Source organism: Madurella fahalii (genome assembly GCF_045866475.1).
Source record: "Madurella fahalii IFM 68171 DNA, scaffold_6, whole genome shotgun sequence".
In the NCBI taxonomy this organism is placed as follows: domain Eukaryota; kingdom Fungi; phylum Ascomycota; class Sordariomycetes; order Sordariales; genus Madurella; species Madurella fahalii.
This window is the reverse complement of record NW_027263976.1, coordinates 2,188,242-2,202,011: the sequence shown is the minus strand read 5'-3', so window position 1 is coordinate 2,202,011 and position 13,770 is coordinate 2,188,242. Positions and strand designations below refer to the sequence as shown.

Sequence of the window (13,770 nt, the reverse complement as noted above, 5' to 3'; positions counted from 1 at the left end):
TGAGGAAAACCAACAACGAGTCCGCCTTTACAAATGCATAGCGTTAAAACGACATGCTGACCCCCAACAGCCTAGAGCAGAGAGAACCCTCCCCCCCCCCATATGCATTGTACCCCGGCCAAACGCCGTAAAAACTATGGTGCGTTGCAGCAAGCCTGTGTTCCCCTCTTTCTTTTTTCTCTTTCCCTCCCAAAACATCAGTAGGAAAACAAAAAGAGAACAGAAACAAACCTGTCACCTCCCGGTACTCTGACGGCTTTTCTTTCCCCTGGTAACCACCATCTCTGGCTCCCCCGCCACCATCGCCGCCTCCTTCTTTTTGGTCATCTTCCTTGACCTCACCGGGGGCGGTTCCATGCTATGCAAATGCCCAATCTCCTCCAGCGCCATCGTGTTCCTCCAATTCATGCATCGATACACCGGCTGCTCTCGTTGTTCCGCCTCGGCCGCCGCCGCCGCGTTTCTGCCCCGGGTACTCATTCGTTTGGTACCTCCTGTGGTGGCAGCAGCGGCAGCCACGACTTCCTGTTCCTCCTCTTCCTTCTCCTCCCCTTCCTTCTCCTTCTCCTTGCCATCCGCCAACCCCAGATACGCCTTCCGATTCTCCATATTCCTCACAATCTTATCCCGATAATTCACCAGCTCCTTCCTCAACTTCAACTCATTCACTCCCCTCGGGTCCAGCCAATCCAACAGCCGATCAACATCCTCCGGCTCTGAGAAATATCCCCACTGACACGCATTGAACACGCTGGTCGCGCCCTCCTCCATCTTCTTCCTCTCGGGCACCGTCATGTCAAACTTGGCCTTGTACTCGTCCTGATACTCGGGCGGCATATCAATGTAGCCTTCCCGTTCCAGCTCGTCGGGCCCTTGCACCCAGATGCACCCGTTGGCGTACCCCGCCGAGGCGGTCGAACTGTCGGGCAGCCCGCCGTAGGGCATGCCGTTGCGCTCGAACCAGTAGTACCTGTTCCAGAAGCGGTCCTTGCCCAGCACGCGCGTGCGCGGGCAGTCGGCCTCGCGGAGGTCGTTGTCGATGACTGCGATTTCGCGCTCGCACTCGGCGATCTCATCCTCCTTCTTTTGGATGTCCTTGAGGACCCGCTGAAACTGTTTGGACTGCTTCGGCACCTTGGCCGCCGCCTCGGCCTTTTCCTTTCTTTCCTGCTCCTTCTCGGCCTTGCGCTTGCGTTCGGCCGCGCGGTCGTTGCCGCGCCGTAGCTTTCTCGCCGGAAGTTCGTCGTCTGTGTCCGGAACCTCGTCCGACGTGTTGGCAGGCAGGTCTTCCACGTCCGACATTTTTACGTCGCCGTTGGTTTTGACCGGCTCCAGAGGCGGGCTCGGGGGTAGGTTGTCGGGCAAGAGGATCTTGCGCTGGTCATTGAGGCCTTTGAGCTCCTCGATTCTATACATACGATGGTTAGCACGGTGCGACGAGGCCAGACGAGATTCCTCATCACCCACAATTGTTTCCTCTTCCTCTGCCACTCAATCTTCTCTTTCCGGTAAGCTGTCATCTGCTCGCTGCAGTCCTCCATGTAGCCGCGGATCGCCTTCGTCTCGGCCGTGAGCATGCAAATAATTTGCAGCGCCTGGACGCGATGATTGATGTCGAGAGCGGCGTATCTCTGGCGCACCGTTTCTTGACTGGGCTCGATGTCGGTTGGAACTAGCTGCTGCAGGAGTTCCTCGCAGCTGGCCTGCAGCCGCTCGTTCTTGGATAGTTGGTGCAGGAGACCAACCATGATCAACTCCCAGCCGCCGTCCTTGAAATCGCGTTTCATAAGATGCTCGATCCAGTCGTAGCCCCGGAGTACTTCCTCGGCGCGGTGTTTCGGGACGTCTTCGGCCTCTTGCATCTCCTTCTCGGCTGCCGCGACCTCTGCCGCGATTCTCTCAGCCTCCAGCTTCGCCATGCTACTCCTGGTGGCGCGCCCCGAGGGTTGCGGCTCCGGTTCGGGCGTGGGCGCAGTGCTTTCTTCCTCTTCCTCCTCCTCGTCGTCTTCGTCGTCCTCGAGTTCCGGTAGCTGAATCTGAACTTTACCACCCTCTGATTCCGAGCTAACTAGGATCTTGAGAACTGCGCAATGTATCTCGTCAAAGAGCTGGACGGGGGTCTCTTGGGAGGCCACCTGCATCGCTTCTACATAGTCGTCGAAAGTGAACGAATCTAGCTTGAAAATCTCACAGTAGACATTTAACGTGTCCCACGTCTCGAGTAGCGGCCCTATTGACTTCATTTGGATCTGGTCGCTCAAAGGAGACTTGGCTTCGGGTGCGACATCTTCGACCGGGGGATCGTTGCACATGTACCTGAGCTGCGGCCGAACTTTCCGCCGCGGCTCCACCTGTAAATCTTCAATGGGATATTTCGGCGGCGGCGGTGGCGGCGGCGGTGGTGGGGAAGGATCGGGCTGCGACAGGATCGGTGGGGGAATCTGGCCGCGGAAGGACATGGGAAACTGGAAGGGGTTTCCGGGGAGCGGCAGATGAACGAATTGACCGGGCTCGTGCCCTCCAAAGGTGCTGTGCTTGCCCTTGACCGAGGCATGCTGCTGAGCCTGCAGCGCCTGTTGCGCCTTGGACTTGTGGCTTTTGGGCGCGGGCTTCAGTTCGGGCAGCCGGACGGGTCCGGTAGGGCTGAAGGGTCCCGTGGCCAGGGCGGCATCGGGCTGCGACAACCTCTTCTGGGCCTGGATCTGCTTCCGCTCGAGGAGCTTATTGTCATAGCGGAGATGAGGGGGTACGCGTGTGTCGATGTGGTACTGTTCGGCAACGTCGTGCTTAACCAGCCACGGGGCTCCATTCCAGGCTTCCCTCGTCACCGTCTTCTTGATGAATGACCGTAGGACCGACTTGGTGAAGACCTTGCGGTCGCGGAAGATGTGCGCGTCGTCCACCACGGCCTCCTCGTCCGGGCGCTCGTCCAAGCTGACAAAGTAGCGGGAGAAGGGTGGTGTGACGGTCCCGTCGGGAAGCACCTTGCTGCCGAAGCGCGTCTTGTCCCGGACCACGCCGTGCAATCTTTCACCGCCCAGAATGTGAACGGTGACGGCTTCGCCGGGGTAGTAGTCGTTTTTGAATTCGTCGTAGATCTGGTCGACGAGGTTGTCGATGCGGGACACGGTCTGGAACTGGACGCGCCGGAGAATGGGCCCCTTGAGCGCTTCGGGGAATGCCTGGTCTACCTCGGCGGCGCCGGCGAGCTGTGGGCAGTGGGTGACCGTCAGCAGCCTGACCACAAGTGGGGAGAGGGCGGTAGGGAAGAAAACAGAAGTCAGGAACGGGCAGCCTCACCTCGCTCTCGAGCGCATCGAAGAAAGTCAGGCCCGAGTGGCCACTGATGGTGCAAATGAAGCGTTTCTAGATCCGCGGTAAGCCGTTGTGACCGAATCACCCGACTTACACAGGGCCGAGCATACCTGCTTGTAAAAGTCCAATCTGCATCCACGCGTCAGTTCCCGTGTCCTCGCCGTTCGGCACAAGCACGGACAGGAGGGGGCAAGGGGAAAAAGGACGAACCTGCTCAAGTAATCCTCGTATGTCACAAACACTTCGCCTGTCTGGGGGATATGCCAGACCTGGGACATGGAGCGTCAGTTGCAGTCAATTGGTGGCCGACTGGCGGGTTAGTCCCTTCTATGAGAGCGCGCACCTCTTGTTGTTCATCTTCAATGTCAGGCACGGGCAGGAACTGCACCGGCTTGCGCTTGAAGAGGACCTGGGGTGTTGGCGTCAATATTGTTGCAGGTAGCTGTGAGGCGTTGGGGGGGAAGCTACGGCGTACCATGCCGGTGGTGGGTTGGAGAGGAGGCGGCCAAGTCTTGAGGAGGAAACCCCCCAAAAAGAGCTGCAAGGCTGATATCGCAGCCTTGTAGCCGGGAATTAAGTCAACAAGCCGAGGGGCCCGGTGCTGCTGTTTAAACGCGATCGTGCGGGCGATTGGGACGCGTTGTGGTGGGTGCCCAGAGACCGAGTGTTGTGGCCGCGGGTCGCGCGGTCTCTGTCTGTGGCAGGTTGGGTGGAGAGAGGAGTAGGAGAGCAATGGCCGGCGTGGTCATGCAAGGCTGATACGCGCGGGATTGGTCCGGCTGGGACCGAGCGGGTGCAAAAGACGGTGCAGAGGGCGTCTCGTCTGTCCGGGGCCTTCGAGGGCGGGTGTCGGGGCGGGCTGCACGCGCAGATGCGAGGTTGAGGAAATGTGAGAGAGTGGTGCAGAAGTGCGAGGAGGAGGAAAAAGTTCAACAAGGGGAGAGGAGGAACGGCAAATGGGGAGGGAGCACGGGCTGATGGCAGGTCCAGCGTGCTGGCGTCCGCCGGACCCGCCAGACAGGGACGGGATCGCTCCAGCTCCGACCCAAAAAGGGCTCCTCCTCGTCCGCACCCCGACCACCCTGGGGAACCTTTGCTGCAGCCAACCCGCCTCTCGATGCACACCTCGCCAACGTTCTTGTACTCGTCGTGCTCGCCTCGACGAGGGCTATCCGCAGACGCCAGAAGCACCGAGATTGGGCCATTTTTCAATTGTTTATGCCCAAGAGAGTGCGGGTCAAATTTATTTTCCAAGGGGTAGGGGTCCGCAGCGCCCCCCCAGACGGGAGGACCCCTTCGAGAATCATGATAGACGGCTACCGGCGCCACGGCCGTTGGGCGTTGCCGATGCGCTGGCCATGGCCCGTAACAGCTCGTGTCTGTTTTCACGAGTTCTCTCCAAAAAACTTCCCATTTGCCGGCAGGAGGCAGCAGCACCCTCATTCCCCACGTTTTGGCCGATGTTGACGTTGGGCATGCACCCCTCGGCGCGTCGCTCAGTCCGGCAAACCACGAACTGCATACAAGTACTGCACTAGCAAATGGGGATCTCACTCGAGTCCATCAACACGCCGAGCTTGGGCAAAGCCCGCCGGCGGATTCGACCCGCATATTCAGTAACGTCTTTCTGCAGCTACATTCTTTGTCACCCGGCAAGATGAAATAGGCTTGTGTAATTGACCGTACAGAATTCCATCTGTGGCACGTCGTCGGAAGAATCCGTGTAAGTCGCGGCTCAAGGGCGGCTGCCAAAGTGCACACTACTGCAGAAGTGTGCACCTTGGTCTTTTCATGGCGGTCTGATGACGTGCGCGGATCCAGCGAGTCAATTGACGCCCTGTGGGACTCGTTTTCTGCAAGTGATTTGCAGTCAGACCGGTTCGTTGACTTGACAAGTTCAAGGAGACCGTTGGCTTCGTTTGTTAGAAACGCCACCTCGCGCAAAAGTGGGTCTCTCAGGTACGAGGCTGAGACGCAACCCGCAGCCTTGCAGATGGATTTCATCCGCGTACTGTACCGTACCGTTGAGACGAAATCCTGATCGGTACTCTCAACTTTCTAGGCCCCTAGGTAGGCTGCATCATGGTCGTGCTCTAGAGGCGTTGACAGAGACTTCCTTTGAGTCCCGCTGACGCTGGAGCCTTTGCCGAGGGTCCTTGAGTCCTGCGACAGCCAACGGATGTTCTCTTACTGACCGGTATTTCTCCGCCCGCCCAACTCTCATGGTTGCTTGTGGACCCACGTTAACGTTATTGGCGAATATAACCAATCAGGTCGCTGCGTCAGGCAAAATCAAGGTACGAGCTGCTGACTCAGCCATTGCTTGCATAGGGCCAGGACCGCATTTTGTTCGCCGCTGCCGTCTTACTCCGGGATTGCGCAATGCCAGACTTTGCCAGAGATTGAAACATTTTGATTGATGGTATAAAAGAAAACAATAAAGCAAAACGCTTTTTCTAAACAGTCCCTCGTCGCTTCCCTAAGATGTAAAATACACAACCATAAAGCCCACCCAACTGCCGACAACCCCTATTGCCGAGTACGAGCTGGTGAACATCAGCGGCAAAAACTCGTAGCTCTTTCCGAACACGATCCCGTGCACCAGCGAACAGTACACAATCAGCGGTATGCTGACGGTAATGTAGAGCGTGCTGAAGCGGTCGAACAGGAAGAATCGCGGCCGGCTTGACGCGGGCGCCAGGCGGTCAAAGACCATGAGGAAGAGGATGAGCCAGAGCACCGTGTAGACAGTCTTGATGGGGAACTCGGCCGGAGTGAACAGCAACGGGAATAGCGACACGTGGCCTGCTATTGCCAGGGGTCGGAATGCGCCCAGATACCGCCGGTCTTTGAGAGCGATGAGGCTGAAGGGGATGATGACTAGGAGGATCGCCTTCTCGTGGACATGCCAGCCAAATAGGAAGGAGGCGTATCCACAGAGCGTCACAGCCCCAACAAAGTTATCCCACCTCGGTTGGCCGTTATCCCACGTCGGCTGGGCGAAGAGCTTCAACAACGGGATTGCCTGGAAGACGAGCGTCAAGGCGAAACATATCCGCGGCGTAATGTCCGGGAGAACCGCGAAAGCCGTGTCGCCGACTAAGCCACGAGTCACGCTCTGTAAGGCTTCCGCTTTTACCGGCAGGCCGATCCGCGGCGCGAGCAGGATCAAGACGCGGTCCACAAATGAGTACATAGCCCAAGCATTTGGTGCCCAGTATGCATGGCAAAGGCCGCGTGAGAAGGGGAAAAGCCGGCTCAAAATCTGAGGTATCTGGCCCCTCAGCGCAAAGGGCCCGAATGCCGTTCCAAGAATCGCGGCAATGCCACCACCCAACTTCATGCAGTTGAGGAACTGGATCCGGAAAATCGACTTCGGAGAAAGGCAATAGGCCCTCAGGAGAAAGACGAAGTAGGCAGGCGCGAGGTAGAGGTATATGTGCTTCATGCACAAAAGGGCGGCAAACACAAGGCCGCTCAGCAATAGCGTTGACTTTTGCCGCGCTAGGACTAGGGACGCGATGAGGATGCCGTACATGCAGCCGTTGTATTGGAAGTGGATGTGGTCAATGATGAGGAGACCCGGGGAGAGCAGGATGGAGATGGCAGCCGCCTGCGCTGCGCGCTTGGTTGTCTCGTGCGACGAATCCACGAACCTATGCCGGTTAGCTGTGTTATGTTCCCTTGGGCCGAGTTGAGACGGGGTCCGCGTACATTTGCAGCGCGTAGACCAACATGAGCTCAGTGACGATGACGGTAAACCTCTGAAAGTATATTGTCTGCCAGCTATCGTACTCGAGATTGTACACTCTGAGCATGGCCGGGTCGACCAGCTTCGCGACCTGCGACATGATCCACTCGAAGTAGGCGAAGAACGGCGGGTAGTCGAGCGTCCATTCCGACGTCTTCTCGTAGTACCACTCCCACAGCGGCAGGCTATGGGTTATCGCTAGCCAGTTGCGATGGACTTCGAAATCGGTTGATTTGCTATCAGGGCGAATGTTAGCACGGGTGGTCAGGCATTGGGCGTGTGCCACAGCCAGGGAGCTCACTAGGCCGGGAAGAGCAGAATCTTCAGCGCAGCGGCCACAATCGCGCATTGCGCGAGCGAAGGGTATACCTCAGCCATGGCGGGATATCAGGGCAGCCATGGGCTGGAGATTGGCCGTTGTTCCCCCAGCGTCACATGGAGAATGTGCGTTTCTCCAATTGACCAAGTGACAGGAAAGCTGTGGGACCTTGAAGCGTAGTGGAGCAAATACGACACCGAATCCAGCCACAGTCGCGGAAGACCCTTACGCCACAGTCATCAAAGCCACATGTCCCCCGCAGCAGTGCGGAGAGACATGCCCCTGTCGCTCCAAGTCCCCTGCTCCAGCTGGAGCAAGAGCTTCCGCCAACCAACAAGCTTCTGACAAGGGGGTCTTACTCGTGTTTGAGGATAGCTGGTCTCTTGGAGGGTGTACCCAAGTATCGAAGATCTTAACGACCGTGTTTCACCTCTTGTGGTCACAGCTCTTCGTGTATACCAGCTTGCAAGCCCGGGACCGCGAACAGCTTTGCGGGCTTTGCCGTTTCTTATTTTATTACTGTCTTATATTTGCTTCTTGGCCCTTTTCCAGGAAAATTAAGCCTTCTGGTGCTTCCAGCGACTTGCTCCACACTCGGCCAACCATACATCTCCGCGCCGGCTGCAAAGTGTCCTCAACGGCACGCGCAGCGAAACTTGGGTTCCAATCTGCCGGAAACTAGAACCGGAACTCCGTCTCTCTCTGGCTACTAATATCTTGCCTCAGTGTGCAAATTTTTGCAGACGGCGTCTTGCCAATTGTCCTTTGGTCTGGCGAGTTGGCAGCAACCTACCCGCCCAAGATGCGCGTGCCGTCGAGCTTCGCTGTGCTCGTTGCTGGCTTGGCCCAGACACAGGCCCAGTATCTCGTCAACGAGCTCAGTTTCGGTTATGGGGATAGGTATGTGTTCATGCCCCGTGCCCGGATCGGACGATGCAGACGCTAATGTGCGCTCAATGTACAGGATAAGTCCCGTGGGGTCGCAGTCAATCCCTAATTTCTCGCTCCAAGGCCGACCCAACATCCCCGAGCTGCTCTCCAACAAGGTCATCCTCACGCCCGTAGCCCCGGGGAACCAGCGCGGCGCTGTGTGGGCCGACAAGCCGCTTCAGCAGCAGTCGTGGATCGCAGATGTCGAGTTCCGCGCCAACGGGCCCGAACGGGCGGGTGGCAACCTGAACATCTGGCTAGTGAGGGATGGCGCCCATGTCATCGGGTCTAACAGCATCTACACGGCTGGGCGGTTTGAAGGCCTTGCGCTGGTGATCGATCAGTTCAGCGGGTCCGGGGGCATGCTCCGCGGCTTCCTCAATGACGGCACCACCGATTTCCAGTCGCACCACAACGTTGACAACCTGGCGTTTGGCCACTGCAGGTTCTCATACCGCAACCTGGGCCGTCCCACCCAGATCAAGCTGCGCCACAACGAGAACAGTTTCCGCGTCGAGGTCGCCGGCCGTCCCTGCTTCCAGAGCGACAAGATCCGCATCCCCAGCGGCTACAACTTCGGCCTGAGCGCCGCCTCTGCCGAAAATCCGGACTCGTTTGAGGTGTTCAAGCTGGTCGTGCTCACTGGGGAGACCAGCCAAGAGTACGCCAACGCGCAGGAGAGCTACGGTGGGCAGCAACAGGATGCTGCGGGTAGCAACAGCAACAGCAACAGCAACAGCAACAGCAACAACAATAACAACAACAATCAGCCGCGGATGTCGTTCGGCCGGTCAGGCCAAGCCACGGTAGACGACCCGTACGACAACGCCATCCCCGACGAAGAAGCCGAGAAGATCACCAGCTCCAAGGCGCAGTTCGCCGACCTGCACAACCGCCTCCAGAGCGTCAACCACCACATGTCGGCCATCTTCCGGTCGATGGCGCAGAACGCGGGCATCGGGGAGCAGCGGCACGCCGAGTCGTCGGCCATGCTGGGCGACATCAAGGCGACGCTGACGCGGCTCGACAAGCTCGACAAGCTCGACAGGCTCGACAGGCTCGACAAGCTCGACGTGATCGAGCGCCGCCTGGGCGACATTGAACGCGAGATGCGCTCGCTGCGCAACGAGCTGTCGGGCAAGCTGCGCGAGTCCGAGAACGCCATCAAGCACCACGTCAGCGACCGGCACGAGACGCTCACCGACCACGTCAAGATACACACCAAAAAGAGCCACACCAAGCTCATCATAGTCATGGTCTGCAGCAATCTGGTGCTGGTGGGCGGCTACATGTATTACAAGCGGAAGAAGACGTCGCCAAAGAAGTATCTGTAGTGTTGCTGACTGAACGGAGTCTGGGTAATTGTCCTGTGTCATTTTACCTTTCTTTTTTTTTTTTTTTTTTCTCTCTTTGGGTTCATGACGGAATGTCGTATAAAGCGGGGGACTTGGCGTTCTTGTATCTGCATGGTTTCGGTTCATAGGTAGTTGAATGGTACAGGAGTAAGCGCAGCCGCGTGGATATTCACTGGTGGATGTGCATTGTTTGCCGGGGCCGGGGACGTAACGGCAACAGGACAAGAATGTTCCATGGCTGGCAGGGCGGCAGTGGACAAAACGTCCAGAGTTACAACCTTTTCTCCCTTTACAGCGCTTCTGCCCGATTGCCCATATCACTCAGAGGGGATTCATTCTGCGTTCCCTACAAATACCCCATCGAATGTAAATCAATTTATATTGCTTCGACCTACTTAGCAGGCACGCATCAACTTAACTACTCGACTCGCGCATTGATAATCTTGAGCATCTCCTCCCCTTTAGGTGCCGTCGTGAGGTTCTCATACCCGCTTTCGGTGACCAAAATGCTGTCCAATACGGTCAGTCATAGGGATTCTCAAGAGGGATTTGGGAGCAAAGGCCTGTCCGTATCGGATGGGATCTCTCTGCCCAGTAGTCCCGGAGGTAGCCACAAAAGAGGAGGATAGGAAACAATCTTGATTTCACGTACTCGTCTTCGATCCGCACGCCGCCCACGTCCCAGTACCTTTCCAGCACCTCCGCATTGATGTACTTGGAGTGCTCTGGGTTCCTGAGGAAGCATGACTCGATGTACGGACGGCAAAAATATCTGTCGGCGAGAGTCAGCACCATCGGCCAAAGGTGACGAGAAAAGAAGAAAAAGAAAAAGAAAAAGAACACGCACATCCCGGGCTCGATAGTGACCACCATCCCCTTCTCCAATCTCTGCCTCTCACTCGCCTCATTCTCCCCCCCAGCTACACAAGCACACGCATAAGCACCGGTACCCACCGCCACTTTCGACAACGTCGCCTCCACCATTGCCTCCTTATACCACGTCGTCACCGTCTGCGGACCGACCCACTCCCTCTTGGCCCGCACGCCTCTTCCTCCAAACCCACCCCCCCACCCCAAACCAAGCGGCAGGCCATTCGCGCACGGCACATCCCCATACGCCGTCAGCAGCCTCGCCCGCCCGCTCACATCGTGCACCTCCAGCCCGACATGATGCCCGAGCCCGTGGGGGAAGAAAGCCGCCACCGTGCCCTGGCGGAAGATCTCGCTGGGCGTTCCGCCACGCAAGATGCCCAGCTTCATCAGCCCGCCGACAGCCAGGATGCAGGCATGCAGGTGCAGCGCATAGAAGGGCACGCCGGGGCGGACACGCGCGATGCACTCGCGCTGCATGCGGTCGACCACGGCGTAGACGGCGGCCGCCTCGGGGGAGAAGCGGCCGGTGATGGGGAACGTGCGCGTGATGTCCGAGGCGTAGCAGTTCCACTCGGTCCCGGCGTCGAGGACGACGAGCTGGCGGCCCGCCAGCGGCTGGTCGTTACCGATGTAGTGCAAGGTGCTGGCCGCGCGGCCCGAGGCGGCAATGACCGGGTACGCCTGGTGCTTGGACCCTTGGGCGAGGCAGAATCCCCGGAAGATGGCGTCAATGTCGCGCTCGTTGGAGAGCTTGTGCAGCCGCATGAGAATAAGTTTGTGCGCGGCGCTCTGTTTGTCAAAGGACAGGGGAAGGGTCAGTAAAGGAAGTGACAGGAGCGTGTGGTGGGGGGGAGGGTAGTTGGACGTACGGAAACGGCGTTTGCCCGCCGGATCATGGCGATTTCGTAGTCCGTCTTGATGACGCGCGCATTCTCGATGGCGGGCCGGAGGCGGGTGCTGTCGATACGATAGACGATAGGGCCCACATAGGATTGAAATTTAGGGGCCTGCTCCGGGTGCAGGACGTAGACCGTGCTGCGTTGTTCGATGGTGACGCTGAGGTACCGCCAGAGGTGGGTGCTATAGCACACGTTATCGACGTCCGTGACGGCTTTCAATTCCTCAATGGTCGGCGTCGAGCCGTACCAGAGGATCGATCTGGCATCGGTGACTGGGATCCACAGGATTAGGCGGTTATGCTTGAGGTCGTAGGTGACTGCACAGCCGGGGACATCGCAGCCGGTCATGTAGAAGAAGCTGCGAGGGTGTGAGATACGTCTTGTTTCCCCAGAGATGGCGTCTCCCCCTGAACATACTGTCTTCGCTGGCGAAACTCGGGCCCCATGTCCGAGTCTTCGTACCGTTTCTCAACCTGGCCAGGTAGGTAGATCAGCCCGGATTGCACCCCCAATTCCTTGGCAACCTTTTTTGCGTGTGTTTTTGCTGTGGCCAAAGTCAGCCGCCGAGCGGACCGAGTGACGATGGGGACGAGATGGATACCTGGATACTTGCCCAGCTTCTCGTGCAGCCAGCCATGAGTGAACTGTTGCTGCTGGACCCTAAGCTTCTCCTCGTCTGCTGCCAGCTGCGAGGGGGCTGCTGGCGGCGCGGGAGCAGGACCAGGACCTTTGGGTTCGATGGCGCTGTACGAGTCAGCCGCGATGAGGAGAGACGCATAAGCAAAGACTGAACCTACAGCGCATCGAACTCGTCGATTTCTATCACGTCGTAGTCCATTGCTCTACCAACCACCCAATGGCGGTGTGCGTGTGACGGGTGACGAACAAGGGGGAAAAGAAGAAGGTGACGACCTTTAATTGACCGGGACTTGCAATGGGACGACTGACTTTTGTTGCAGCCGGGACTGTGTTGTTGTTCAAACCAACCCCGCCCCGTTACGTCGTCTCGGTCAGCGGCGGGATGCTTTATCACAGGCCACCAAGAGCGGCAACTTCGGTCGACGAACAGTGCATTGGGGTTTCGCTAACTAGCGAAGGGCGCATGCACTACTGCAGATTCCACCCGGACCCGGCTCTTTGGCGCAGCTCGGTCGGCGTCGCTTTGTTTGCACCGGGCACCGTTGGAAGGCGAAGCCAATCCAAGAGGGTCAAGGACTCCCCACGATGCTGTTTTAGGAAGGTGGGCACCTTGTAGCGGGAGGCATCACGACTCTCTTAGCTTCTGCACTCGGGTCACTTTTTCGCGCCCTTTGGATTATTAATAATTCCGCCTGCTTCATCAAGGGCGCACGTGGGTTTTGTCTGTAGCTTCACGGCCATGTAGCTGATGATGGATTAATCTGAGAGAGCGAGTCGTTGAGAGCAACATTTCATTGCGTTGTCACTTCGTCCTGCAGACCACACTGCCTGGCCTTTTCTTCTTCTTCTTCTTCTTCTTTTTTTTTTTTTTTTCTTTTTCATTTTTATTATTTCTTCTTCTTTTTCCTGGTGCACAGACATCGGGGGGCTGCTAGCCCCGGCGGTTGGGCATCGCTACTCCCGACACTAACAACAACAGTAACAACAAAGCCGCAGCAAAGTTTGCAAAACCACCCGACTCTTCCGACATTCTGAAGAAGAGACAGGGCACCCTCGGCCCCACCCGGTTCTCGGAGCGCAGTTGCGACGTGGATACGGGGCAAGAGCCGAAGTACGATTCCAATTGCAAGAGTTGTTAATCGACCAAGGAGACGGGAGGCAACGGTTCGTTGAGGTGAGGCACATGGGCAGCCGTCCTTCCTGCGCCGCGCTTCGTCCTCCCGACAAACAGTACACTACACTACGACAGAAGGAAATACAACAGTATGTCAGTGCAGGTTAGTGGTATGTAGCCGCTGGGAAGCTATGCCGGCGTGGTACTTCTTGCTTGATGGCGGAGCTACGAGACATGATCGGCACTACGAAGGAGACCTAGTACAGCAACAAGAAGCTGGAAGCTAGGGTTGCGCTTGGTGGCAGGTGGGCCATGGGAGTTGTGTTGGACCGAGACGAGGGCAATGGAATTGCAATCCCGGCTCGCAACCGGGCTGCAGGACCAAGGCAGCTGTTGCCCGCTGCGGGGGACTTGTAAGGCTTTACGGAGCCTCGGCCTGACTAGTATGATAATGGGATGAAGCCCGCGAGCGGATTGTACCGGGTATGGGTGCCTCAGCTATAGAGCATATATATGGTGTCGTCCCTGCAAGGAGACTATTGTTCCAAGGAGCAGCGTAACAAGCTGGGGAGGAT

The 13,770-nt window shown here is 57.6% G+C and overlaps 5 protein-coding genes across 5 annotated transcripts; 2 read left to right on the top strand and 3 right to left on the bottom strand.

Annotated features, from left to right (window-relative positions):
* Window positions 1-234: 234 nt before the first annotated feature.
* MFIFM68171_10688 (uncharacterized protein) lies at window positions 235-3,793 on the bottom strand (the record flags this gene model as incomplete). The annotated part of the gene is made up of 6 exons (XM_071066107.1): window positions 235-1,408; window positions 1,468-3,209; window positions 3,301-3,366; window positions 3,426-3,444; window positions 3,526-3,584; window positions 3,659-3,793. The coding sequence occupies 6 exons, from the start codon at window positions 3,791-3,793 to the stop codon at window positions 235-237; spliced, it is 3,195 nt and encodes a 1,064-aa protein (XP_070922208.1).
* MFIFM68171_10689 (uncharacterized protein) lies at window positions 2,493-2,946 on the top strand (the record flags this gene model as incomplete). Its single annotated transcript, XM_071066108.1, has 2 exons — window positions 2,493-2,746; window positions 2,796-2,946. The coding sequence occupies 2 exons, from the start codon at window positions 2,493-2,495 to the stop codon at window positions 2,944-2,946; spliced, it is 405 nt and encodes a 134-aa protein (XP_070922209.1).
* Window positions 3,794-5,794: 2,001 nt separating the features above from the next.
* Window positions 5,795-7,444, bottom strand: ALG8 (glycosyl transferase; the record flags this gene model as incomplete). The annotated part of the gene is made up of 3 exons (XM_071066106.1): window positions 5,795-6,971; window positions 7,030-7,302; window positions 7,368-7,444. The coding sequence occupies 3 exons, from the start codon at window positions 7,442-7,444 to the stop codon at window positions 5,795-5,797; spliced, it is 1,527 nt and encodes a 508-aa protein (XP_070922207.1).
* A 743-nt stretch (window positions 7,445-8,187) lies between these two features.
* MFIFM68171_10686 (uncharacterized protein) lies at window positions 8,188-9,649 on the top strand (the record flags this gene model as incomplete). Its single annotated transcript, XM_071066105.1, has 2 exons — window positions 8,188-8,285; window positions 8,350-9,649. 2 exons carry the CDS (start codon window positions 8,188-8,190, stop codon window positions 9,647-9,649), a joined length of 1,398 nt encoding a protein of 465 aa, XP_070922206.1.
* Window positions 9,650-10,088: 439 nt separating this feature from the next.
* MFIFM68171_10685 (uncharacterized protein) lies at window positions 10,089-12,280 on the bottom strand (the record flags this gene model as incomplete). The annotated part of the gene is made up of 7 exons (XM_071066104.1): window positions 10,089-10,179; window positions 10,323-10,442; window positions 10,518-11,332; window positions 11,413-11,800; window positions 11,860-11,986; window positions 12,044-12,186; window positions 12,240-12,280. 7 exons carry the CDS (start codon window positions 12,278-12,280, stop codon window positions 10,089-10,091), a joined length of 1,725 nt encoding a protein of 574 aa, XP_070922205.1.
* Window positions 12,281-13,770: the final 1,490 nt, after the last annotated feature.